This window comes from Mobula birostris, chromosome 8 (assembly GCF_030028105.1).
Source record: "Mobula birostris isolate sMobBir1 chromosome 8, sMobBir1.hap1, whole genome shotgun sequence".
Taxonomy (NCBI): Eukaryota; Metazoa; Chordata; class Chondrichthyes; order Myliobatiformes; family Myliobatidae; genus Mobula; species Mobula birostris.
In genome coordinates, this window is record NC_092377.1 from 28,966,595 (window position 1) to 28,993,857 (window position 27,263).

The following is a 27,263-nucleotide window of genomic DNA, read 5'->3' on the forward strand; positions in this document are numbered from 1 at the left end:
AATGCAAGTCTGTCATCCAGGTGCAGCCCCAGGTACTTGTGGTTCTTCACCACATCTATGTTCTCATCAGCAATAGTAACAGGGAGCAGCGCAGGCTTAGTCTTCTGAAGTCCATCACCATCTCCTTCGCCTTACTGATGTTGAGCTGTAGATGATTCAGCTTGCTCCATTTGGCAAAGTCCTCCACCAGGGCCCTGTATTCATCCTCCTGTCCTTCTTTTATACACCCACCTATGGCTGAGTCACCAGAGAATTTTTGAAGAGTATACACAGGGCAAATGCAAACAGGCTTTTTCCACTGAGGTTGGCTGGGGCTACAGCCAGAGGTCATGGGTTAAGGGTGAAAGGTGAGAAGTTTAAGGGGAGCACGAGGGCAAAATTCTTCACTCAGAAGGCCATGAGAGTGTGGAATGAGCTGCCAGCACGAGTGGTACATGCAAGCTCGAGTTCAACGTTTAAGAGAAGTTCGGATAGGTACATGGATGGTAGGGATTTGGAGGGCTATGGTCCTAGTGCAGGTTGATAGGAGTAGGCTGTTTAAATGGTTTTAGCGTGGACTAGGTGGGCTAATGAGCCTCTTTCTATGCTGTACCCCTCTATAGTCTATAGACGTTAGAATACTGCGTAAGGTTGTAATTCCACCAATAGCTGCACAGCAGAGAACTCTTCATTAATACGCACAATTTGGCAGTCATTTTTGGAGAGATGATAGGCACCATTGAAGTGTGAAGCAATATGTAACTCTTCTGAGTTGTGACTTGAGGTCCTTCACTGAGAAGTCTCCTTCTGTGGATCTAGTTTCACACCCCAGTATCTGACAGCTCTGAAGTTGATGAGCATAAAAAGGTAAACGAAAATAAATATCATTAACTACTACAAAAAAGTGCATTCAATCTTTGAGGGTAGTTATTTTCCTGCTGTGCATTCTGGAAGTGTTAAATATGGAACTGGTCCAATGGAAAGTAGCAATATTATTTGGTAAACAAAGTAAAGCTGTCTGAAGTTTGAAACAAGTATTCCATGGGCAGTCAGCTATTTTGCATGGGAGACCTGATTTCTGAAACTGATTAAATCACAGTTAAAATCCTAGTTTGGACACATAAGAGCTTTTTCAAAATTATACTTCTGGTTCTGTAATTATAGTCTTATAATAGCTGTATCTATAATAAGATAGACATATATCCATTATACCGTAAACAATTTCAACTTGTTTAATAAAAATAAAACATTCAAATTGATATGAATATGAATCAAGTAAAACAATTTATTGGAATACATTGAAGATATCACATTACTGTGGATTAATGCTAATATGCTGAAACTGTTTACTTTGATTTTCAGCAGAAATGTCTGTTAAGTCTGTTAAGCCTCATCAGCCAAATGCCCCCTTATATTCTACATTTCCTTAAACTTGCATTCTGTCAGTCTCAGCTTAAAAAAACAGACAGAAATTTAAAGTCCTAAATTTATTTCCTCAGCAAAGCCGTAGATCTGTTTTTCCAAATTATTGCAGGTAGCATTTACGAAAGAACTACAAAATAAATGTGTGAAACTGATAGATCAATATTTATAACATTGACATAGATTCTTGAAGAGGTGATGTCCCGTTATATCGCTGGGCACACATGCTGGGGACTACTGACATGGTGTACCATTTCTTTTCACTCTTTCACCCTTATGATTTTTACATTCTGCTTGTCTATAATCAAACGGCAGGAACTTGTCCTATAAAGTCAGAGTGCTGATCGCTGGTGGTGAATACTCGATGGTTGGCACGGAAGACACTCGCCACATCCTTGCTGACCATCAAGCACTCATCTCCAGTATTTAGGACTGCTGCCTAACAACTCCAGAGACTAGAATTCAATCCTTTCAAAGGTATTGCCCACCATCTCCCTGTGAGAGTGAGAATTTCCTCCAGGTGATGTGCTTTCCTCCCAGATCACAAAGATGTGCCATTTGCTAGCTAACTGATTGCTGTAAATTACCTCATCTGTTGGTTGATTGGAACATGGGAGAGAGGGAATTGTTTACAGGGAAAATAAATGAGTGAAGGAGACTAATAGAATTACTTTGAGGCCCCATAGACAAGACAGCAAAATGGCTTCCGCATATGTAATGAGAAATATACTCCATCTTATCTGGTATGGGAAACCAAGAAGTCCACCATCCCAGTAATTAAGTTCAGAGCACAAATCTGGTGTTTCTGAGGAAGATTCAGTTGTGTATGGTCAGACACTCACACAAATTACTGGTCTGCTGCAGTGGATCAGGTTCTAAAAGGACCAATTTTCTGCCAGAATTTGAGAAGGCCCCAGTGTGTTGACTAGATCTGGAGAGGCCTGGTTTAAGGGCATGCTATTCCATGGCTTGTTCCACCTCATCATTTTTTTTTTCCCCAGACGATTTCAATAGAGAGATTTATAGCAGAGAACTCATCTGCTGCAAGTAATAGTGTTAGAGACATATAAAAATGAATATTTGCCACTGAGATTCACAACACCAATAAAATAAAGCATAGAAAGCCATAAAGTGACTGCTTTTATTTCTGGCTGAAATATTTCATTTCCCAGGTTATTTGCCGATCTCCTTTAAATCAGCTAGTGCCACAACTGATTCCCAGGCAGTGCTAGATTTACATTTCACAAACATCCTTCAACAACTACACTCTGCATGGCAAAACATCAGGAAGTGGTTTCAATTTGTCTTTCCAAAATTGGGAGTTAAATGAGGTGTCTATCTCATTGAATATTTCTAATGTTCAGCCACACAAAATATGCGACAGCTGAAATTATGTTGTAGTCCAGTGGAACAGAACTCTAGTTGATCTTCCACTTTCAGTTATCCGAATAGAGATCTATATCGATATATTTTCCACAGCACAGAAACAGGCTATTTAGTACAACCGATGTTAACGCCCTACACAATTCTCTCCCCACTCTTTTGACTACTACTTAGGAGAACAGTAGCATGTTAATGTCTGGATCTCAGTGTAACATTAAACTTTAGTTCAGGACAGCTCAAAGTCAATTCATGGATACACAGGTGACAGGCATTGTGAAAATGATTGCCTTGAGTGTTGTGTGTGAGTGTTCTGTACGATATATGAGTTATTGGGTGGGAGTGTTGATTAGTAAAGATTGTTGTCAGCGGAGCAGCATGTGATTGCATTTTTTTTTTCTGTAGTAGTTGGCAGATGGGATTTGTTACAGCTTGCAATGAAATGTTCCTGTGAACTCATTCTTGAGGCATTGAGATCTGACAGTATGGGATATTGCTGGTTGCTATGACCTCTCTGGCCACCACTTCCAATACTTTCATCATTTCTACACAGTTGTGTTTTCAAGGCAGCTGAAGATGTAGAGACAGAATCTTGGTAACCACCTCTTCCATTAAGAATGTCTAATTAGTGATAGAGGCAGGGTTCCTGTTTTTGTGTCTGTCTTGCCATTCTTATATATCGCCTTCAAGCATTGATGAAATTAGTCTCCATTTGTCTTTTAAAAGCTGCAGCCTAACATTTATCACAAACTATTTTCTTCTAGTGTATTGGTTCCTGAAATTACTCATGTTTGCTGTACATTAAGGTTTAAGTACACAAGTCTTTGCACAAGATGCATGTGCAATAATCTTGATAACCTCGCAGGGGCTTATGGACATGAGTCCCCAATATGTGTTTATGTGCAATTTGAATTTATTGCTCAGATTTTCAAAACTAGAGAAGCCTATGATTGATGGCCACAGCAGTAGCCTTAAATTAAGCTAAATTGACAGTGAAAATTAATTGGAGCTGATCTTCTTAACAATGAACAATTAAGAACATGGATGATTGACAAGGAATTAGAAAAAAAAGGTGTACTGCAACTATGTGCTCTATTTATTGTGAAGGAAAAGCAAAATAGAAATTCAACAAAAGTAGAATTTAAAAAATCCAGATAATGAAAGTAGACTATAAACTGGTTCACTCATAAACTGTTAATTGAAACTTAAAACACAATAACTATGTGAGTCGTCTTTTTCCACATTCAGCCGATCCAAATAAATTATTTAGGATCAAGCTACACTATTCCAAAACACTGATGGCCCTCAACTTAAAAGCACAAAAATTGTGCCAAAAATACGACAACAAAAGAAGAAATGCTTTGGGTATCACCTTTATAAAGGTTGATATTTATGTAGATGAACAGAAGGCCAATATTTGTAATTCGAGATGGATGTGTTAAGTGCCTTAATCTGTTGCCAGACAAATATTTGGAAAGTGGTGATTATAAACCATTTTCAAAGTATTGCAAGAAAACTATCACTTCCAAACCCTCGTGTTGCTTAAGGATTCAAAGTTAAGTTTGTGGTCATGTACACAATACATTTATGCAGAGGTGCAATGAAAAACTTGCTTGCAGCAGCATCACAGGCCCATGGCATCAGATAAGCAGCACTCAGAAGAAAAACAAATTATACATAAATTATGCACAATTTTTAATAAGGAACCAGAATTAGAACAAAACAAATCAAAGTCCATTTTAGTGCAAAGTGGTCAAAATATTCAGTGTTGCTGAACTGTAGTCAATAGGGTTTTGTAGATTGGTGCAATATCCAAACGGTTGAAGGGCAGCAGTTGTTCTTGGTGGTATGCATGCGCCTTAAGACCTCCTGTCTGATGGTACCTGCGGAAAATTGGCATGGCCTGGATGGTGGGGATCTTATGTGTTTTTATAATTTACCAGTCCAAATCAGGGTAATCATTGCTTGGTACTAACTGCTGTAATGTTAGCAACAGAGACAGGAAAAACATCGTAGTTGAAGGCCACTATCATTAATTAATCCACCTGGCGTCAGTCAGCTGCAGCAGCCAATCATTTAGTCACTGCAGTTTACTACAGGGATTCTGAATGGACTGAGCATTTTGGTGGCAGGGCCAGGAAGGTTCTCTGCTTATATCATGCCTGAACTTCCAATCAATCCCAATGTCTCTTGGCTGGAGCCAATTGGTTCTCATCTAATTTTCATTGATGTTTATTCCTAGGACGTGTTATCGTTGGCAAGTCTGACATTTAGCGCCCTTCTAAATTCACTGCTGCCTGGGGTTAAACACCTTTGCAAGTGTAACATCTGCACTAACTTCTGCAAACCTCCAGTCATGACTGCGAAGGAGCATTTGGGATGATACTGAGAACCTCAAGGTCATACACTAAGAAAAACATAGCAAATGGCAAAAGGAATACACCACTTCACAAACAGCTCACCCCCCCCCCCCCCGTATCATTAGCTACCTCATGACCACCTAAGGAACAATCTGAAGTTCTTACATTGGACTTATTAACCATTTCAAAACCCACAAATTGGGGTAGAAGCAAGTCATGCACGATCCCGAGGGAGTGCTGAAGAAGAACGTATTCCCATGGTGCTGTTAGATAGGAAGTTCCAGGAGTTTGGCCATGTCCCAATAAAGCAATAGTTATTGATCGCCAAGGCAGATTCATGAGAGCAAGTTAAGATGAACCTGTTAACATATGCCTGCTACCCTTCTAGAAGATTGAAGTCATGTGTTAAGCACTGTTAAGGTGTATTGCTGGGTTGCTGTAATGCTTCTTATCAGTGGTGCAGATTGCATCCACAACATTTTGCTGAGCAACAGATTGAATGACTGTGCTGATGGGTAGGGTGTTAATAAATGGGCTGCCTAATGCTAGACGGTAGGGATTCTTAAATATTATTGGAGCAGCCTGTCCCAGCAAATGGAGAGTGCTGAATAATACTCCTGATTAATAACCAGATAGAGGAAAAGTGATGAAATCTGTCTGGAGATTGAAGCCTGGAGAGGGACAACCTGTCCAATAAGTTTTCTTGGCTGATGCTGAAGATGATTGTGCTTTGTACAATGGATTAGTGAAGAAATCTAAACCAAGTGATTTATAGTTATGTCTCTTTGAATGTCCATCAGATCTAATAACAGATAAATGCTGTTGGTAGTATTCTGATAGTTTATCTCTGGTCTTTCCTGTAATTCTCTTAAACATTGCATGTTCTTATTGTTTTTTTTCTTGGTCCTCTTTCAATAGGTAGTGCAGACAACGCATCCAGAAATGATTCTGCCAGTCCAAGCCAGCATCTGTTAGGGCAAGCCTTTATAAACAAAACTGTTGTGGCAGCCAGCAAGAAGACGCAAGAAGGAGCTCAAGTCAGTGGGTCAACAGGTATGAACAACACGAAATAATTATGGCATTTCAGAATACTGTTTTTGCAATAATAACTTGATAGTGTGTTTTATTTTCCATTTATAACAATGACACTTGCTGATTTTACAGCAGCTTTTGAGTACAATGAATCTTATGTCGAAAGGACATTTGTGTCCAGAAATCATACCTGGTTTAACAATTTATATTGAAAAGAAATCTGAGAAGTCATTTCTCAAGATTTTCCCACAAGCACATAATAAAATGATTGTCATTAGTAACATAAGTATATATTTAAATAAAGATTGTCTTAGAATATGACCTATAGTAAGTTTAGTCTGCAGCCTATGTAACTTGAGCCAGGATTGATACATCTATTCATGCAGCAGCCATGCAATTAATAGACAACTGGAAGAACTCAGCTGGTTGAGCAGCATCTATGGGGAGGTGGAGCCAAGGAAACCCTGCATCAGGATAGCCTCAGTGTTTGATCCAAAATGTTGGCAGTTCCTGTCCCCCATCCCTGTAGACGCTGCTCTATTGGGCAGTTCCTCCGGCAGGCTGTTTGTTTCTCCAGATTCCGAGATTCTGCTGTTTCTTGTGTTACCACTCAGCTAATCCCTAGGTCAGTTGTCCCAGTGGTTCAGCAGAAATTTCTGCCTCTGTATATAACAGATGGTAAAGAATTAGCTTTGTTATGAAATGTTCTTGGTATTAAAGCAACTGAAATTGTTAGGTCTTGGAAGGTACAATTGCATATTTAGCAATATCAGATATGACTTAATTTATGTATATTTAACTTCTCTTATGCTGCTGATCAAAATGAAGCAGAACCATGCAAAACATCACTGAAATTTCAAAAAATCTTATCTTGTGGACTCTTGTGATTTCTGATCATTATAGCATGCGTGCTGCAATTCATAAAGAGTAGAATGCAGGAGTGAGACAACAACAACAGAAGCCTATTCCTGCTTGTCTGCACTTAACATAAAATAATTCGCGACATGCAAGAGCAACATAATTAGATGAACAGAAACATTAGAACTAAAACCATGGTCATAAAGGAGGGCGTACAGAGCATCTCAAGGAAGGGGGGAAGTGGGGAGTGGAGGAAGGAAATTACAAAGCCTAGAACTAGAATGTCTGGAGTTATAGTTGCCAACAGTAAGACAAAGGGAAAAAATTGGAGAAACAGAGTACTATTTTATTCAGAAGGAATAACAGAAAAGACCATCATTTATTAACCATACCTAATTTATTTGCAATGATGGCAGTGTGCACTATTTTAAGCCATGGCAATTTATGTAGTGGAGGTATCGCCATGTTATTAATAGGTAGAAAGTGTTCAAGTATACTGATCCATTCGGGTGGTCAATACCTGGTACTGTTTGCATGAATATAATTTGCCATTTATCAGATTAAGCCTAAATGTTATTCCTGTCATTCTGCATGGTTCTTCACTTTCTGAGGATTACAAATGGAACTGAATACCGTGTGAACATTTAAGATCCAATGAACGCTGCACAGATGTTGGAAATCTCAAAATGAAACAGAAAATAATAGAAATCCTCAGAAGGTCAGGCTGCATCTGTGGGAAAAGAAACAGAGTTGATGGCTTTAGGTTGGTTGTGTTAATTGAGTTCAAAAGAAGCTTGTAATGCTAGTGGAAGAAGGGGATACACTGTATTTATTTTCCCATTCGCCAGATAACCTTTATTACATTTTATTCCTATGGTTGCCCTGGTTTCACTCTATCAGATATATCCCCCTCCCTGACCTTTCAACTTCTCTGCAACTTTCCAAACTTCTTTTGACACCTTTTCATTTCTTACCTAAAATGTTGATTCTATTTTTCTTCACACGGATGCAGACTAGCCTGTCGACATAATTGATATCGTATACACACAATCATATTAGGTTATGTAACCCATGACTTCAAAGAGTGGATATTTTACTTGGGTGGTACATTTGGTCTCTTGCTACCTGATGTAATAAACAACCACTTCTATCTTACATCTGGCGTTTAGATTTTTCTTGTCCAGATCTGGACCTAAGCTTTCATGAGATACAGAGGTGCAGTTCATTGGATCTCAAAATGATATTCAGTGAGATGGATATTGGTGATTTAAATAATGTTTGGCAGTGCTGTCAATGACCTTCCAGTCACTTGGCTTCAGACTAAAAGAGGGCTGACAGGGTGGTAATTGGCTGGGTTAGATTTGTCCCATTGTTTTTGGATGTAATATGTCTCTACAACCTCAGTCTTTAAGGTGCGATTTTGTTGAATTTATAGCCTTTGCTGTAACCAGTACTAGTTGTTTATGTAATATGGATTGAGGTGAACTACCTGAGGTATAGCTTCTGCAATGGCCAATCCTCTGTAGGAGGTTGGAGTTGATCATTTGCTCAGTACGCTGGAATGAAGGTAACTGCAAGTGTTCTGTTTTTAACATCAGATGTGTAATTGTCTGACACTATTTACAAATGGATATGACAAAACTGCAGCACTTTGATATGATCTATTCTGCATTTACTCAGCTCTATCTATAACTTACTGTATTGCTGATTAGTATTCCAGTGTTCTTAAATTGAAATTTCTCCAGGTTGGCCCTTCATTTCTTTTGCTCCATCAGCTGTAATGTCTGACATTCTCCTCTGCTATCCACACTGAAACAAAATTGGTCGTTTGGCTTTGCGATAAGAGTGGGATGAACGATAAGACCATAAGATACAGGAGCACAATTAAGGCATTCAGCCTTTTAAGACTGTTCTGCCATTCAATAGTGGCTGATTTGTTATTCCCTATCAACCCATTCTCTTGCCTTTTCCCAAAAATTTGACAGGCTTACAAATCAACCTCTGCATTAAGTACACCCATTGTCTTGACCTCCACAGCCATCTGTGGCAATGAATTCCACAGATTCACCACTCTTTGGCTAAAGAAATTCCTCCTCATCTCTGTTCTAAATGGATGCCCATCCATTCCGAGGCTCTGCCCTCTAGTCCTAGACTCTTCCACTACTGGAAACAGTCTCTATATCCAATCTATCTAGTATTTTCAATATTCAATAGGTTTTAATGCAATCCCCCTTTTTTCTTCTAAACTCTGGCAAGTATACTCTAAGAGCCATCAAACACTCCTCATAAGTTAACCATTTCATCCTTAGGATTATTTCTATAAACCTCCTCTGGACATTCTCCAATGCCAGTACATCCTTCCTTAGATACTGGGGCCAAAATTTCCCATAATATCTATTGATTTATTTATTGATTGGTTGATTTAGAGATACAGTACAGAGTAAACTCTTCGAGCCACGCTGCCCAGTAATCCCAATCTAACCCTAGCCTAATGGTGGGACAATTTACAATGAACAATTAACCTACTGACCAGTACATCTTTGGATTGTGAGGAGAAAGCGGCACACCAGAGAAACCCATTCATTAAATAGGGAAGGCGTACAGAGACTCTTTACAGATGACGTTGGAATTGAACTCCATTCTCTGACTCCCTGAGCTGTAATAGTGTTGAGCTCACCACAATGCCACCACGGTGCCTGAAAATGTGGTCTGATTAACATCTTATTAACAGCCTCAGTATTACGTCCATGCATTTTTATTCTAGTCCTCTGTCTCTGTTACATCTAGTGCCTATGTTGATGTCAGGTGACCTGTCCAGTTTAATTCTGATTGTGATTTTTTTTAATCCAAATAGCTTACTAGGTCACCTCAGAAGTGTTGGGAATCAATCACAGTGGGGAATCTCATGAAAAATTTAAAAAGTAATCTTCAGTCATTTCTAACTATGTAAGCTGTAGACCGTGTACTAACATTGATTTAAATTTTCTATATTTTGTGTCACACTATTCTTAAGTGTGTTAAATACACTTCAGAAATGTCAATAGATGTTATTTTCAAGGCAACGGTTTTTATAGAGGTTACATTTTAAAGCACTGACCAATTGTTCCAGATCATGGCACATTTCATGCTGATTGATATCCAGATATGTTTGAAAAGAATTTCTGGGTAAGGAAATCTTGACAGATTTAGTAGAAGTGGATTTATTTGAGGTGGAAACTACACTTCCAAATATTTGAATAAGAGGATCGTATAACAGCTAAGTGAATAAAGGTTAATAAAAATGAGCAACTTTGGATACACTGTGAATAATGAGTAATTGAAATACAAATGTTGCCTCTGTAATCTGCACAGGTTTAGTAAGGGCTTCCAATTGTATACATATTTTTAGCAAATCTGAATTTTTTTTTACAAGATGTACAGCAGATGTTTGGAACTCTCCCAACAAAAAGAAGTGGTTGCTGACTCCTGTGCATATTGAAAATTTGTGACTGAGAAATAGAATTCTACATATAAGAGCATCAAAGGATACGAAGCAAAAAGTTATAGTGATCAGTCACGATACAAATGAATGGAAAATTAGATTCAAGGTACTCAATAAACTATCCTTTTTATGCTTGAGGGAAATAGATGTAGTGGTCTGTCTTCTGTGGACAGCCTTCCAATCTTTTCTTTCTTTCATTTAAAGAGTAAGAGCCTAGTATTTCCTATGGTGGCCGATTAGGAAAAGGGGAGGTGCAACGAGACCTGGGTGTCATTATACACCAGTCATTGAAAGTGGGCATGCAGGTACAGCAGGCGGTGAAAAAGGCGAATGGTATGCTGGCATTTATAGCGAGAGGATTTGAGTACAGGAGCAGGGAGGTACTACTGCAGTTGTACAAGGCCTTGGTGAGACCACACCTGGAGTATTGTGTGCAGTTTTGGTCCCCTAATCTGAGGAAAGACATCCTTGCCATAGAGGGAGTACAGAGAAGGTTCACCAGATTGATTCCTGGGATGGCAGGACTTTCATATGAAGAAAGACTGGATGAACTGGGCTTGTACTCGTTGGAATTTAGAAGATTGAGGGGGGATCTGATTGAAACGTATAAGATCCTAAAGGGATTGGACAGGCTAGATGCAGGAAGATTGTTCCCGATGTTGGGGAAGTCCAGAACGAGGGGTCACAGTTTGAGGATAGAGGGGAAGCCTTTTAGGACCGAGATTAGGAAAAACTTCTTCACACAGAGAGTGGTGAATCTGTGGAATTCTCTGCCACAGGAAACAGTTGAGGCCAGTTCATTGGCTATATTTAAGAGGGAGTTAGATATGGCCCTTGTGGCTACGGGGGTCAGGGGGTGTGGAGGGAAGGCTGGGGCAGGGTTCTGAGTTGGATGATCAGCCATGATCATAATAAATGGCGGTGCAGGCTCAAAGGGCCGAATGACCTACTCCTGCACCTATTTTCTATGTTTCTATGTTTCTATGTTGTAACTTTGAAGAACGAAAGTTTATCAGAGCAGTCATGAGGAACACCCAAGTTCATAATGGATGAATTACAGCATTCATAGCTGACAAGTTTAGAACCACTAAGAAAAGTTATTACTTGAACTGTAAAAATATGAAGAAAGTGTCTTTTCCTTTCCAATCTGATCTAACAGATTGGACTGTTCCTGGTGACAAATGACTCCAGCACCACTCACCACATCTGTGTTCAGCAGGAATGTAACAAGCTAGGTGTTTTTCATTGTCTACTCAAATGATTCTTGGAATTCTTCTACTCATTCCCTAATATTTTGAGTTGAATTAAAATTAATTTCCAAATGAAATAATTTTCTTTTTATTTTTGAGATTCTAACATGGCTTAATTTATGGGTACATTTCAATTTGTCCTCAAATCCTGTTATTTGCTGCATCTCCCCCTACCCCCTACCCCTACCCCCCTCCCCTACACCCTCCCCCTACCCCCACTCCCACCCCCTCTTCCCCTCGCCCTTCTTCTCCCTCTCCTTTAAAAAGTTCTTCAGAACTCTTTCTTCTTACATATTTTGGCATTTTCCACCAGCACCTGATGTCCATTTATCATCCATGAAGTACCATAGACATTTTCATTATCAATCTTTGAAGTCCACCATGGTTCTACATTTGACATTAAAAAATCATGCATTGCCTTTAAGCTGCTAAAAATGTTCAGTTTAGTGATATACTTTGCCAACTGGACCCCTGCCTCAAGTTAAATGACATAGCACATTCATCTCAATTGGTCAAACACAGCTCATCGAATATTTGCATTATATCTCCTCATCTAAGCCCTGATAAACTGCATGATTGGGTATTTATATGAAAATGGATATCTTTAGACAGAAAGCCTTCACTTCCATCTCTCTTGTCAATTTTTTATCTTTGATCTCAGTCCCATGATTTGCAGCTCTTTACTCATTTTAACAGAACTTTGATACTTAGCTTTGATCGTTACAACTTCTTTTCTTTCCATCAACCTTTTGTAGTAAAGAGCTAGTTTCAATCAAACTGAGGACAGAGATGCTGCATTTTCAATTACATTCCATGTAACTTAATTGCATTGTATTTAGCTCCAAGTTCCAGAAAACCTGTAGTTTTGTATTCTTCAGTATACATGGAAGAAGCTTATGTTTCCATTAAATAAGGCAGTGGTGAATCATGTCTGGTGTCCTTATTTAAGGAAGAATGTTAATATTTTCAAAACAATTCATAGAAGTTTTACTAGGCTCATACCTGGAATAGCCAAGTTTTCTTCTGAGGAAAAGTTGGACAGGCGTAACTTGTATCTGCCGGAATTTAGAAGAGTGAAAGGTGACTTTATTGAAGCAAAAAGATCCTGAAACACCTTGATAGGTTGAATGTTGAGAGAGTGTATGCTGTTGTAGTGGAAACTAGCACAATAACGGGTAGCCCATTGAAGATGTAAATGAGGTTTTTGTGTCTTTTAGTGGGTTGTAATCCTTTGGAACTCTTTTCCTCAAAAGACAGTGGAAGCAGAGTCGAAGGATATTGTTAAAGCAGGTGTAGAAAGATTCTTCATACACACTTGAATAGAGCAAAATGCAACATTGAGCTGAATATCAGGTAAAACATGATCTTATTAAATAGCAGACAGGGTTGAGTGGCAAAGAAGCCTACTCTTGTTCCTCAATGGTATGATATGTTGTTCACCTCATTAATCAACAGTGTCTCTGAGTTTAAATGCTTATAAAATTCTTTTTCAGTATTCCAAAGGGACCAGGATATTGGTTCTGCCTACACGCATTACACTTCTTCTAGAACCTTCCTATGTAATTTCAAGCTCTAACACCTACACTCTCTTAGCAGTCCAAATGCCCATTCACTCTTTACAGGTGAATCGGCAACTTTCTTCTTCTTCCAATCCAATACACTGCATTGTGTGGTCTCATATGCATTGTAGAAAATAACATGGGTGCTGTTTTGCCATATATCTCTGGTAAATAAGACATAGGAATATAGCAAACCTACAGCACAATACAGGCCCTTCGGCCCACAAAGCTGTGCTGAACATGAACTTACCTGAGAAATTACCTAGGGTTACCCATAGCCCTCTATTTTTGTGAGCTCCATGTACCTGTCCAGGAGTCTCTTAAAAGACCCTATCCAGAACTGAGCACAATACTCCAAGTGGGGTCTGACTGGGGTCTGACCAGGGTCCTATTTAGCTGCAACATTACCTCTTGGCTCCTAAGCTCAATTCCATGATTGATGAAGGCCAATGCACCATATATGCTTTCTTAAGCACAGAGTCAACCTGCCCAGCAGCTTTGAGTGTCCTATGGACTTGGACCCCAAGATGCCTCTGATCCTCCACACTGCCAAGAGTCTTACCATTAATACTATACTCTGCCATCATATTTGACCTACCAGAATGAACCACCTCACACTTATCTGGGTTGAACTCCATCTGCCACTTCTCAGCCCAGTTTTGCATCCTATCAGTGTCCCGCTGTAACCTCTGACAGCCCTCCACACTATCCACAACACTCCCAACCTACAAGAGTGACCCTGAGCTTCCAGTTCATTTAATCCTTCCATCTCACCTCCATTCTAGCCTTTTAATATCTAATATGTTACTCTAATACATTCAATATAATCTGAGGAACTGCATTGCATCTTTCCATGAGGTACATTGCAGCTTTCTAGATTGCAAGAAATTCAGGTTATTAAATATTCCGGCCTTGTATCTCACACTTCTGGTAATCAGACTTTCTCTGCCAGCTATTTAGGATTTTATTTTCCCCCTATTTGCATCTCTCCCAGCATATCTGTTTTATTCATTAGCCTATCTCACCACCTTCCAGCCAGCACCATCTCCTGGTCTCCACCCTATCACAGATCTCCCATCCCCAATCTTTCTCTCTAATTTGAGATTTGTTTTATCTCCACTGTTTCCTGTCTCTAATGAAAGGCCACCAGCTTTTCCTCACCTGCTGGGTATTTGTAAAGTTTTTTTGTTCTCACTGTAGTTATTTAATTACCATTATCCTCTTCAGTAGCTTTTTAGATCTATGTAAGTACCTACCCACTTCGGTCATAAATTCTTATCATTTAGGAAATACTCTGACAAGACTTTCTTATTTTCAACAATGATCTCCTCACATTTAATCACATCACATTTAACCAACAACAAGGATCTCCTCATATTTCATCACACTTAACACCAATCTATCAGTGTTGTCTTGGGGGCAAGCTATTAGCCAAAGTGGCTTACTTTGGAGATGCATATTGTATTTCCCTGTTTAAATCTGCATTCGTCCTCTTTGTTGCATCATCATGCCTGCCTTAGTTTGCTCGTGTTGACCTCTAGAGAAGAAATTGCTTTTGAAGAGCTCCATAAATCTTACTTACAATTTGATCTGGTGACACAAAATGGAAATGTGCTGGATGGTCTATTATTCACCACGGATTGGAATACTGATCTCAAGCTTCTGTCACAGGATTGTCGAGTGTGTGTGACTTGAAGTGTGGAAGATTATTGCAGATTTGCCTGAGAATGTTCTCACACACCTTCCAGGAGATGATTCAAGAGCAGTGCTGGTAAATGCTTGGGTGCAAACCAAGTGTCTATATTCAAATAGTACGTAACACAAGCAAAACTGAAATTGTGGAGGAAAAAGCAATTGAAAGGGAGCACTTCAGTGTGAAACGACTTAACTCACATTGCCTAATACTTACTCAGAGCTCTCTCCATATCATGCTTTCCCATAGAGAGCACCGTCAGCATGCTAGTGTCCATGATATGACCAACTCAAGAAATAGCAGTGATCAGCCATACTGCAAATACAATGTTAACTGGTAACTAAACTCTCAGTGACCCAGTACAATGCTGATGCTTTACAATAGTTCAACTAAGATAAAAATATTGTGTTGATTATTTTCATTTGTACTCAGTGCCTGAGGCTTCTCACTTAAGCGTCCAGCAATAATCAGCCAGCACTGATGAATTCCAGTTGCCCTGATACCATTTCTCCATGAATGCAATGTCCTGGTGAAACCTTTCACCATGCTCGTCACAGACAGTGTCAAGATTTGCAGGAAAGAATTCTAAATGGGAATGCCCAAAATGAGTCTTGAGTGACATGTTGCTCTTCATGGTTTTGTATGATTGAAGCATGTTGTCAACCAATTACATGTAGTTTGCTGCTTTGTAGATGCCAAGAAAAATTTCAACAACATCCTTGAATGCTTTCCATGAGATTTTCTCCAGTCCCACTAGAAGTTCTTCGAATTGCCTGTCATTGATAACCTGTTTGATTTGTGCAGCAATAAAAATGCCTTCCGTATTCTTGGCATCAGTCATTCTAACTTGAATTATGAATTGAAATAACAGATATAGGCGATATTTAAAAATAATGCATAATAGGGAAATTTCATAGTGATTTTCATGATCAGCAGCCCAAAATCTATAAAATGCATCCAAAAGTATTCAGGAAGCCAAATTTATTTTTTGTGCAATGTTACTAGTCATTAAGATGAGATTCATCTTCTGCCTCACAATTGCATTGAGAGTGAACAGATTGTAATTATTTCCCATTAAGGCATCACTTGGTGACTGAAATTATTTTAGGCTATCAATCTATATGTGGCCAGTAACTGCAGATCTATAAAGTTCTGCATAATCACAATTCTAAAGCAATTTATTTCCACAGACGCAAGCAAAACCAGATGTTGATTTTAACAAAGTTAGCTGCTGTGAAATTGAATGATATTTCATAAAATTGAAAATAAATAAGAAATATCAGAATAAGTTTATTTTCCTTTTGACACTAATGTTCAATATTCTGTTATAACTTGCCTCAGTTTGAGATGCACTCTATATTTTATGTTAATTACCTATATTCTGTAACCAATAGTGTTGGTGGAAGTTTCATCAACAACAGGTAAATGGAGTTGGGAATGCTATCAGAGGAAGAGGCTGAAATGGGAAATATTAGTGGACTGAAAATGTAACTAGAAATATTTGTAGAGAAGAACAAGATTGAAAGACCTTTTAACATAGGTAGTCACAATATTCATTTGCCAGAAGCATATGAATTGTTCCCATTTTGCTTCAGTGATCTAGAGAAGTTGAGTTATAGTGTTCAATCCATTTGTTGAAGGAGTAGCTGTCAAAATACTAGATCAGGATGAGTTGGGTAAGTTGATCCTCTTAGTCAAATACAACATCAATAACCAGTCATTAGTCATGGATATATTGTGTATGTGATAAGGTTTTATGCTTTTATTTCTCAAGCTTTGTTTTTTGAAATCATTTTTAATTGACTCTTTAGTATTTCTGATTTTTATCTTAAGCAGCTTTCCCTGAAATAATAAGAATAACCTAAGAATTCTGTAATCTTGATTACATGAGTAACAGGGATTATTTTTGAAACATATTCTCATGAAAGGGCATGTATCTGCTTTTCACTACCCCTGCAATTTTATCCACCTTTTACCATAAAAGCTAGCAACCTGCTAATACCTCAGACGGACTCTTTAACCAATTTCTTTCCCCACCGACACCATGATCATTGTTCAGACCATAATATTTTAGCCACTATGTGGTTTTATTTAGCAGTGCTGCAGTCTCCATTACATTGGATAAGGGGAAACTTGGAAGAAAACTTGGAGATGCTATTGTCTGAGTTACATGGCATTAAATGTAGTAACCAATCACAGCCTTGCATTGTATTAGAACTGCAGCATGTGTCACCTAATACATAATTCCTTCAGTGCTACCCATTGCCTTCAAAGGAACTGTGTTTCTGAATTCTACTAGTCTATTCACTGAATTTCAAAGTGCACAATACACTTGTGTCTCTGGCCACTGCTTTCATTTGAATGATTCATTTTAGATACCTTGACTATGCATGAGTATAGTACCTTCAGAATCTCTTCTCTATGGCCCCAATTCAAGCAGCTTTGACCCATTGACTGCCTTCTCCAGCAAGATCTGATTTCATAGAACATAGAATAGTACAGCACAGTACAGGCCTTTTGGCCCACAATGTAGTGCCGACCCTTAAACCCTGCCTCCCATATAACCCCCCACCTTAAATTCCTCCATAAACCTGTCTAGTAGTCTCTTAAATTTCACTAGTGTATCTGCCTCCACCACTGACTCAGGCAGTGCATTCCATGCACCAACCATTCTCTGAGTAAAAAACCTTCCTCTAATACCCCCCTTGAACTTCCCACCCCTTACCTTAAAGTCATGTCCTCTTGTATTGAGCAGTGGTGCCCTGGGGAAGAGGCGCTGGCTGTCCACTCTATCTAATCCTCTTAATATCTTGTATACCTCTATCATGTCTCCTCTCATCCTTCTTCGCTCCAAAGAGTAAAGCCCTAGCTCCCTTAATCTCTGATCATAATGCATACTTTCTAAACCAGGCAGCATCCTGGTAAATCTCCTCTGTACCCTTTCCAATGCTTCCACATCCTTCCTATAGTGAGGCGACCAGAACTGGACACCGTACTCAAAGCGTGGCCTAACCAGAGTTTTATAGAGTTGCATCATTACCCCGTGACTCTTAAACTCTATCCCTCGACTTATGAAAGCTAACGCTTCATAAGCTTTCTTAACTACACTTCATTTACACTTCTTTATTCACTTTATCTCCACAAGCTCTGTTAATAAACTTCATTATGGGTATCCCTCTGCAGCTGTCACCAGAAAATCATTATCAGCAACTTCCAATCGAAAAATGTTATTTGCTAATTCATTACTTCCACTGTGAGTAGAGGTATTAGTGCTTCTACTGTTAGCATATGACTTCATGCACGGTACCTTGCTGAAAAGGCCAGCGGAAACAGAAAGGTGACCCATCATTGCAATGGTGTCGACAGATTTGGTCTGAATGTTGCAACTGATCGTTTTTAGAACACAGAACAGCACAAGCCTTTCAGCCCATGATGCTGTGGCAAATCTACCCCAAGATCAACCAAACCCTTCATTTCCCCCTTAGCCCTTCATTTTTCTTTCATCCATATGCCCAAGAGTCTCAAAGTCCCTAATGTATCTACCTCCACTACCACACCTGGCAGCACGTTCCATTCACCCACCAGTCTCTGTGTTTTAAAAAAAAAACTACCTCTGCATTCCTTCTATACTTTCCCCCAATTAGCTTAAAATTATGCCCCTTCATTTTAGACATTTCCACCCTGGGGAAGTGCCTCTGGTTGTCCACTCTATCTATACCTTCCATCATCTTGTACACTTCTGTAAAGTCATTTGTCATCTCCGTTTGGTCCAGAGAGAATAACTCTAAGTCACTCAACTTGTCTTCATAAGACAGGATCTCACATTCATGCAGTATCCTGATAAATTTCCTCTTCAGCCTCTCTAAAGCTTCCACATCCTTCCTGTAATATGGTGACCACAACTGTATATAACACCTGAAGTGTGGTCTAACCAGAGTTTTATAGAGTTGCAACATTACCTCATGGTTCTCAAATTTAATCCCCCAACTAATAAAGTCCACCACACCATACGCCTTCTTAAACACTCTATTAACTTGCACAGCAATTTTATGGGATCTGTGAGGGATTAGGAAGTACCTGCCAACCAGGAGCATTTAATATTAATGCTTTAAGATACTTTTTTACAGATGCTGCCTAAACATCTGTTTCTAGAATGTTGATTTTTTTTCTGATTTTCAGAATCTGCATTTCTTTTTACAATCACTACTAAAATCAACTAATCCAGAAATGATGGCAAAAGTTCTTGTTCAAACTGCCCATAGTTTTCCTTACTGATGGTGAGCATGTAAGAAGGTATGCACTGATAACACAGTCAGAAACATAATAAGATAGTTGTAAAACTTTCCACAGATCTTAATAATTAGCAGAGATATGCTAATAGGTTTTGCTCTATTTATCTACTTGCCCTTTTTCCTCTTCACCTCAGAGAAAGGTGTAATGTTTCAGAACTCCAAAGCATAAAAACTAATTGAAAGGAAAACAAGGGAGCCTGGAATGTGAGTCTATCTTCATTTTTACTTGAAGCTAGGCGTCTATGTGTTCGTCCATCGTCGATGTTGATGAGGACCTCAACACCATAATGATGGTGTCGAGACTAGCGCGTGATTTGGATTTGAGTGAGGGAGAGTTGTGCAGTGTCAGCCTCACTCTCTCTTCCCAATTCCCATCTGGATCCAATGGCAAGACAGAGTCGAGATGGCTGGAGATGGGACTAGGCGCAGTGGATGACCAGGATGTCTTCTGTGCCTTGTCCTGCTCTACATGTTCCACAACGCTTGCAGAGACCGCCTTCTTGACCGTTGGACCTTCCATTGGTCTCGTCCGTTCAATCCGCCAGAGTCTGTCTTCACATGCTGGGATGGACAACTCCCTGTCTCACCAAGGGTTTGAGACCCGTTAGCTACCCTCACCTGGTTTAGCTGACTTGTCGAAGCCGTTGCCCGGCGTGTGGATGCTGTCGCATGCAAACAGCTACGGGGAGCCACAGATGAGAGCAGAGTGCCAGGTGGGGACCAAAGGTGGACTAACTGCCTTGAAAAGGACGTGATATGTTCCCCCACCAGAGGTGCTACCCCTCTCTGACACCCCATACACCCCAAAGCTAGGTAGGTGTGTACGTATGATGAAGCAGCGTAATGACATAAGCCATTTACGTACTTCTACATATAACCCACAATGCATTACGTAAACAACAAAGAATGGTTAATCAAACAATATATTTACAATATTATTCAAATATTACTGAAATATTAAATACCCAACAAAAGGTATACACTTTTTGTAATAAGAATTGAAGAAGAAAGAACTTTTTCGGTCCTTCTTTAGGATACTGCAGTAATATTTGAAATTGTTGACAAGGTTCACTACCATATTCTTCGGCAGTATCCTAAAGAAGGAGTGAAAAAACTCTGTATCACGACAGACCATTCCTGGCTTAAGAGTATCCAATTTATGAGCATCCACCCTACATCAGAACGAGTTCCCATAATATTGTTAAATACAAAATTCCAACATACATACATATCTATGAAAGTTTGCTCTCTCTTGACTTTAAGTAATTGTTTCTTATTAGTTTGATTTTGTTTTGCTGCCATTCATTACAACACTTTGGAGGCACAGTTGCCATTATGAGCGTTTTTAGTGTATAAATGTCTATAAAAATGGAGCTTATTTATTACCTGGGAATGGCTTGTAGTCAGCAATCTCACAGCCACATCAGCTTTCACCTTTACTTCTCAGACTGTATAATGCTTGCATTGCATTTCAGCTATATGTTGGCATTTTGTAATGTGTTGTGCACCTCTTCCAGCACTCTCATGTGTTCTGTTCAGTCTCTATGGTGATAAGGATATCATTTTAATTACATAGATACCTCAGAATCTCTTTTCGGTAATTAATCCATTGCGAACTGGAAAACTTTCAGAATTCAAGAACACGAGAAAGTACAAAAGCAGGATTAGACCACTAAGTCCTTCAAACCTGTCCCACTATTCAGTATTATCACTGCTGAACTATACCAAGCTCAACTCCTTCCTCTTCTTTATCACTTTCCAAGCTGCATGGGATGAAACGTTGCATCTCTTTCCAGACCTCCTTGAAAAAAGTTCCAGAAGGAGCTAATGTTAGTTTTATCACCATCATGAGCTGGACAATGGACTTGCTCACATCGCAGCTACCTTGAGGATAAGCTACGAGGAGTGATTGATAAGTTCGCGGCCTATGGTAGAAGGAGATGTGTTATTAACTTCAAACTTTCTGCATTATCACTCAAAGAGATGAACTGCACATGCATGTAACGAGAGCATCTTGGACCTCCAGGTGGTCCATAGAAGGGGTGATCGATAAGTTTGTGGCCTAAGGTAGAAGGAGATGAGTTATACCGCTCTCATTACATGCACGTGCAGTTCAACTCTTTGAGTGAAAATGCAGAAAGTTTGAAGTTAATAACTCACCTCCTTCTACCCTAGGCCACGAACTTATCAATCACCCCTGCTGTTGACCACTTTCTGGAGGTCCAAGACGCTGATTTCTACAAAGAAGAGTATGCTCCACGACCGCTGGACTAAGTGTGTACATGCAGGAAAAATAAATGTGCTAGGTTTTCTAAATTTGACTCCTCCTATCTTAGGGCACGAACTTATCAATCACCCCTCGTACAATGCACCACATTCTGGTGTGCATGAGCAATAATGCAGAGGTTCAGTGAATCAAAATCTCAGTGCCTGTTTTAAGTTCTGGTTATGAGAAATAACTTTGACGTTCCACTCAAGGAATCACAGAACCTTGAGGATGTTCCATCTAAACCTCTACCAAAGGAATTCTTCTATGGAATATTTTCTTTAAGAGACGGTTGGTGCAGAATGATTCAACTCAATGAAATATTACCAGATCCGCCCTCACTGACTTGCGACCAAATGGAACCTTGAGACCATAAGACATAGGAGCAGAATTTGGGCATTTAGCCCACTGAATCTGCTCCACCACTTCATTATGGGTGATCTATCTTCCCTCTCAGCCCCAGTCTCCTGCCTTCTGCCCATATCCCTACATGCTCTGACTAATCAAGAATCTATCAATCTTAGCCTTAAGTATACCCAGTGACTTGCCCTTCACAGCCGCCTATGACAAGGAATTTCACAGATTCACCAATCTCTGGCTAAAGAAATTCCACCTCACCTCTTTTTAGAATGCCCTCTATTCTAGGCTGTGTCCTCTGCTCTTCCCCAGCACAGAAAACATCCTCTCTGCATCCACTCTAATGAGGTCTTTAAACATTTGATAGTTTTCAATGAGGTCACATCTCATTCTTCTGAACTTCAGTGAGTAGAGGCCCAGAGCCATCAAATGTTCTTCACATGTTAAGCCTTTCAATCACAGAATCATTTTCGTGAACGTCCTTTGAACCATCTCCTGTTGTGACCCTGTTTTTGTTTTTAAATGGAGTTCAGGGTTATACACATCTTGATGTAGCCACACAGAAAGCCATTGAGATAAGGACTACATTGAGCACAATTTCCCCACTTTCTTAGGAAATTGTGCAATGAGAAGAGGGTCTTTTGATCAGACAGACACTCTTGCAAAGTCAATAAGGCATATCTGAAAACCACTTCTGCATGAACAGTTTAGGTCCATCACTGTGACACATTGAAATGTCCAAAATCATGCAAGTGCCACTCAGGTATTTTTAGCAGCCCCTGCTCATGTCTGTGCTGTTCCTTACATTTGTACATTAAGTGCAAAGAAAACCTGTAGAGGAAATTATGAGCTTTGCGAAACTTACAGTAAGATCCAAATTTTCCAATTCAAATTTTATGATAGAATTTGTACCGTTCCATGTGCTACACATTAGCATTTCAAACCTAGTGTCTTATGCTTAAAGGGTCCATTGTGTCTGGCTTCTTCATGGATGGCCTTAAATTTGCATGTTCCAGATACTCCCAGTGGAAAAGGTATTTTCCTATCTACCTGTCTATGCATGTATCAAAACTACAGAATGAATTCTAGCTTCTCTTGTCACTCAGACCATGCCCAGAAACATAAATCTGTTGGCTTTCAGAAGGGCATGTGAGTAACTCTTCACTGCTGTGGGCAAACAGGTGTAACTACAGTTAACTACAGCTCTGTAGATGAATATTGGATACATGGGGTGGAAATTATACCCTGATTATTTCTCTATTATATTTTTGAAAGCTTATGCAGGATTTGAATAATAGAAGCCTGGTAGATATTGATTAAAATATTTTGAAATCGCCTTTTATAACATGCAGCACAAAGGGCTACTGAGTAACTTGTGTCTTGTGGGATTGGACAAGAACCTTGCTGCAAGGTGATAGCTCAGTCATTCTGTCTGGTAATTACCCAAAGACTCTTTGAGTGAGAAATAAGCCACAATCACTTCAAAATGAAATAATATATTTGTTTTCAGTTTTATGGTTTAAGAGGTCAGATTTTTATCGGTTGCATTAGAAGTCCTGTTCTCAAAAGAGGGCAAGAAGAATAACGGAATCAAGAGACTTGTAGTTTAATTGGATCTGTGGGGAATAGTAGTTTAGCAGGCTTACATGGGAACTGGAGCTGCATACAGATCCTGTCAGGACAGTACATGTAATATTAATGTATAATGTATATTGGAAATTCAAAATGCTCATACAAGTCAAATTCACGTCAGTGTCATTTTGAGATTCTTTGATAAAAAAACCTACTTTGAGCTTGAATTATACATTAGATGCAAAGCCTACATGTATGCTGTCAAATTTTCAGAGTAAGTGTTTTCTAAACTGGCAATTTCAAGTTGAAGTGAAGTATATTTTTAGCTTCTGTTTGACGTGAGAAACTCATGGATAGATATTTACTACATTAAGGTTAAGTACCGAAGTTTGCCAGAAGCTTTTTTGATAATTAAAGCATAAAGAAAAAAACTAAAATTATTATAGGCCACCTGTTAATGTTACAAGTATTAAAATCATGCCTTTTATAAAACTTCCTGAGACAAATTGTGGAACTGTAAGGCTTGTTTTGTTTACATGCATCCCTCTGACATTCATCTTCTTTGCACATCTCTGTGCCTGCTCTGCAATTAAAGCTAAAATGGAATTAATAAATGAGCATGAATTCAGAAAATGGGAGAAGGAAAAGGTAACTTTTCCCTCAAGCCTGTCTTTGTTATTAAATATAATAGTGGTTGATTGGCCCCACGCCTCATCCCCCCTCTGTGCTAGCTCCCATTGCTCCCAATTCCCCAATCTGTCAAAAAAACACTTTAGACTATGTGGCTAAGCACAGCTGCAATTTCGTATTTAAGTTTGCTAACACCACTGTCGTCGTCACCAGAGATGGTGATGAATCAGCATAGTGGAGGGAAATTGAAAATCTGACTGAGTGGTGCCATAACAACAACCTCTTACTCAATGTCAGCAAGACCAAGGAGCTGATTATTAGGAGGAATTATCAGGAGGAGACGATTGGAGGTCCATCAGCCAGTCCTCCTTGGAGGATCAGAGGCGAAGCGGGACAGCAATTTTAAATTCCTCGGTGTTATTATTTGGGAGGACCTGTCGTGGTCCCAGCACACAGTGCAATCACAAAGAATGCATGGCAGTGCATCTACATCTGTAGGAGTTTCCGAAAATTCGACATGTCATCTAAAACTTTGACAAACTTCTATTGATGTGTGGTGGAGAGTATATTGATTGGCTGCATCATAGTCCGGTTTGGAAACACTAATGCTCTTGAACAGAAAATCCTACAAAAAGTAGTGGATGTGGCCCAGTGGATCATGGGTAAAGCTCTCCCCACCATTAAGCACATCTACATGAATCGCTGTCACAGGAAAGCGGCATCCGTCATCAGAGACACCCACCACCAAGGTCATGTTCTCTTCTCACTGCTGCCATCAGGAGGAGCTTTAGGATTCTCAGCACCAGATTCAGGAACAGTTATTATCCCTCACCATCAGGCTCTTGAACCAGAGGGGATAATTGCACTCAACTTCACTTGCCCCATCACCAAACTGTTCCCACAACCTATGGACTAATTTTCAAGGATTTTTCTTGTTATGTTCTCTCTATCTGTATCTTATTCATTTACTATTATTTTTATTTTTTTCCCTTTTTGTATTTGCAGTTTCCTGTCTTTTGCATACTGGTTGCCTGTCCTGTTGTGCAGAACTTCATAAATTCTATAATGATTATGGATTTATTGAGTCTGAGTCTCAGGGTTGTTTATGGTAACATACCGTATGTGTACTTTGCTAGTAAATGATTCATTAAGGTCAGCCTTCATTCTTTTAAAAGACAAATAACGTAGATCTAATTTCTTTAGCTGTTTATGACTGGCCAGCTCTCTCATTTCAGCAGTAAGTCCAATGAATCTTTTTTCAACTAGTGCTATGCCAGGATATCCTCTGTACATAAGAGAGCTGATATCCTCTGTGCATAGGACTACAATCCCAATCTAACCCATACTCTGCATCATTGTAACAGTATTTCCCTATTTTAGAAACTGTAGCTTTTTCCTTGCATTAGAAGCCAATGTACCATCTGCATTCCAGTCATTTTCTTCACCTGCCTGCTAACTTGTTTCAATTTCTGCCATTAAGATAGAAAGATTACCATTCAAGAAGACAGACTCTTAGAGGTACAGTATACAGTACGCAAACAAACACTTCAGCCCCACACATCCATGCCTTCCAAGCTGCCAATCTACACTAATCCCACTTGCCTCTATTTACCCTGTATCCCTTTAATCCTTTCCTATCCACGCACCTCTCTAAATGTTGTAATAAATGGGAGCAGGATTTCAGATTTTTGGATCATTGGGATCTCTTCTGGTGAAGGTACAACCTGTACCGAAGGGATGAGTTTGCTCGAGCTGTTGGGGAGAGTTTAAACCTGTACAGAAGGGATGAGTTTGCTTGAGCTGGCGGAGAGAGTTTAAACTAATTTGGCAAGGGTGTGTGAACTGGAGTGATAGAGCTGACAATGGGCAGGTGGCATACAAGAAGATGCAGTGTGCAGTGAGACTGTGAGGAAGGACGGGCAGCTGATGGGGCAGAATTGTAGTAGGTGGGATCAGTGAAAGTGTAACATGGGGGCAAAATAGAAAATGGGTGATGAATACAGGACTGAAGGTGTTATGTCTGAATGCATGCAGTATATGGAATAGGTAGATGATCTTGCAGTGCAGTTAGAGACTGCCAGGTACGTCATTCTGGGCATCAGTGACTCATAGCTGAAAGAAGATCATAGGTGCTTAACATCCAAGGATACACCTTGTATCAAAAAGATAGACAGATAGGCAGAGGGAGTGGGGTGGCTCTGTTGGTAAAACAAAATGAAATCAAGTCCTTAGAAACAGGTGACATAGGATCAGAAGATACAGAATTCTTGTGGGAAGAATGAGGTAAAATTGCAAGGGTAAAAAGACCTGATGAGAGTTATATACTGTCCTTGAGCAGTAGATAGGATGTGGGATACAAATTACAATGGGAGATAGAAAAGGCATGTCAAAAGGGCAATGTTACAATAGTAATGAGGATTTCAATATGCAGGTAGATTGGCAAAATCAGATTGATGCGGAATCCCAAGAGAGGGTGTGCATAGAATGTCTATAAAGATTCAATTCAAGATTCAAAAAGCTTTATTGTCATTCTAACCATGCATTAGCTCTGCAGGGCAGAATGAGACAGCGTTTCTCAGGGGCTATGCAATCATAACATAACAAACGCAACACTAAATAATAAACATAACAATAAATAGTAAAACACAACAGCCACATGTCAGTTAAAATCAAGTTATAAGTGTCCAGTGCAAGTTAAAAGTGTCCAAAGCAGAGTCAGGTGGAGTAGCTATTTAGCAGTCTGACTGCCTGTGGGAGGAAGCTGTTTAGTAGCCTTGTGGTTTTAGTTTTGATGCTCCTGTAACGTTTGCCTGATGGCAGAAGAACAAACAGTTCATGGAGAGGGTGTGAGGGGTCTTTAATGATGTACCGTGTCTTCTGGAGGCATCGACTCTGGAAGAGGTCTTGGACAGAAGGTAGGGAGACCCCAATAACCTCTCTGCTCCCCTAACCACCCTCTGCAAGGCTTTTTAGAGCAGTTACGTGTAAATGATTTCAATGCTGGAACTGATGGCTTTGTGGCCAAGTTTGTAGATGATACAAAGATGGGTGGGGGAAGCAGTGAGTCTGCAAAGGGACTTAAATAGATTGGGAGAATGGGCATAGAAGTGACATATGGAATATAGTGTAAGA

General features: G+C 39.6%; 1 protein-coding gene across 1 annotated transcript in view; it reads left to right on the forward strand.

The window, feature by feature from the left end:
• LOC140202164 (ALK tyrosine kinase receptor-like) overlaps positions 1 to 27,263 on the forward strand; it is a 328,364-nt gene that overhangs the window by 42,390 nt on the left and 258,711 nt on the right. The window contains exon 3 of the mRNA XM_072267037.1: positions 6,060 to 6,194. Within this exon, the coding sequence (XP_072123138.1) occupies positions 6,060 to 6,194 (135 nt within the window). The remainder of the gene's footprint in view (positions 1 to 6,059; positions 6,195 to 27,263) is intronic.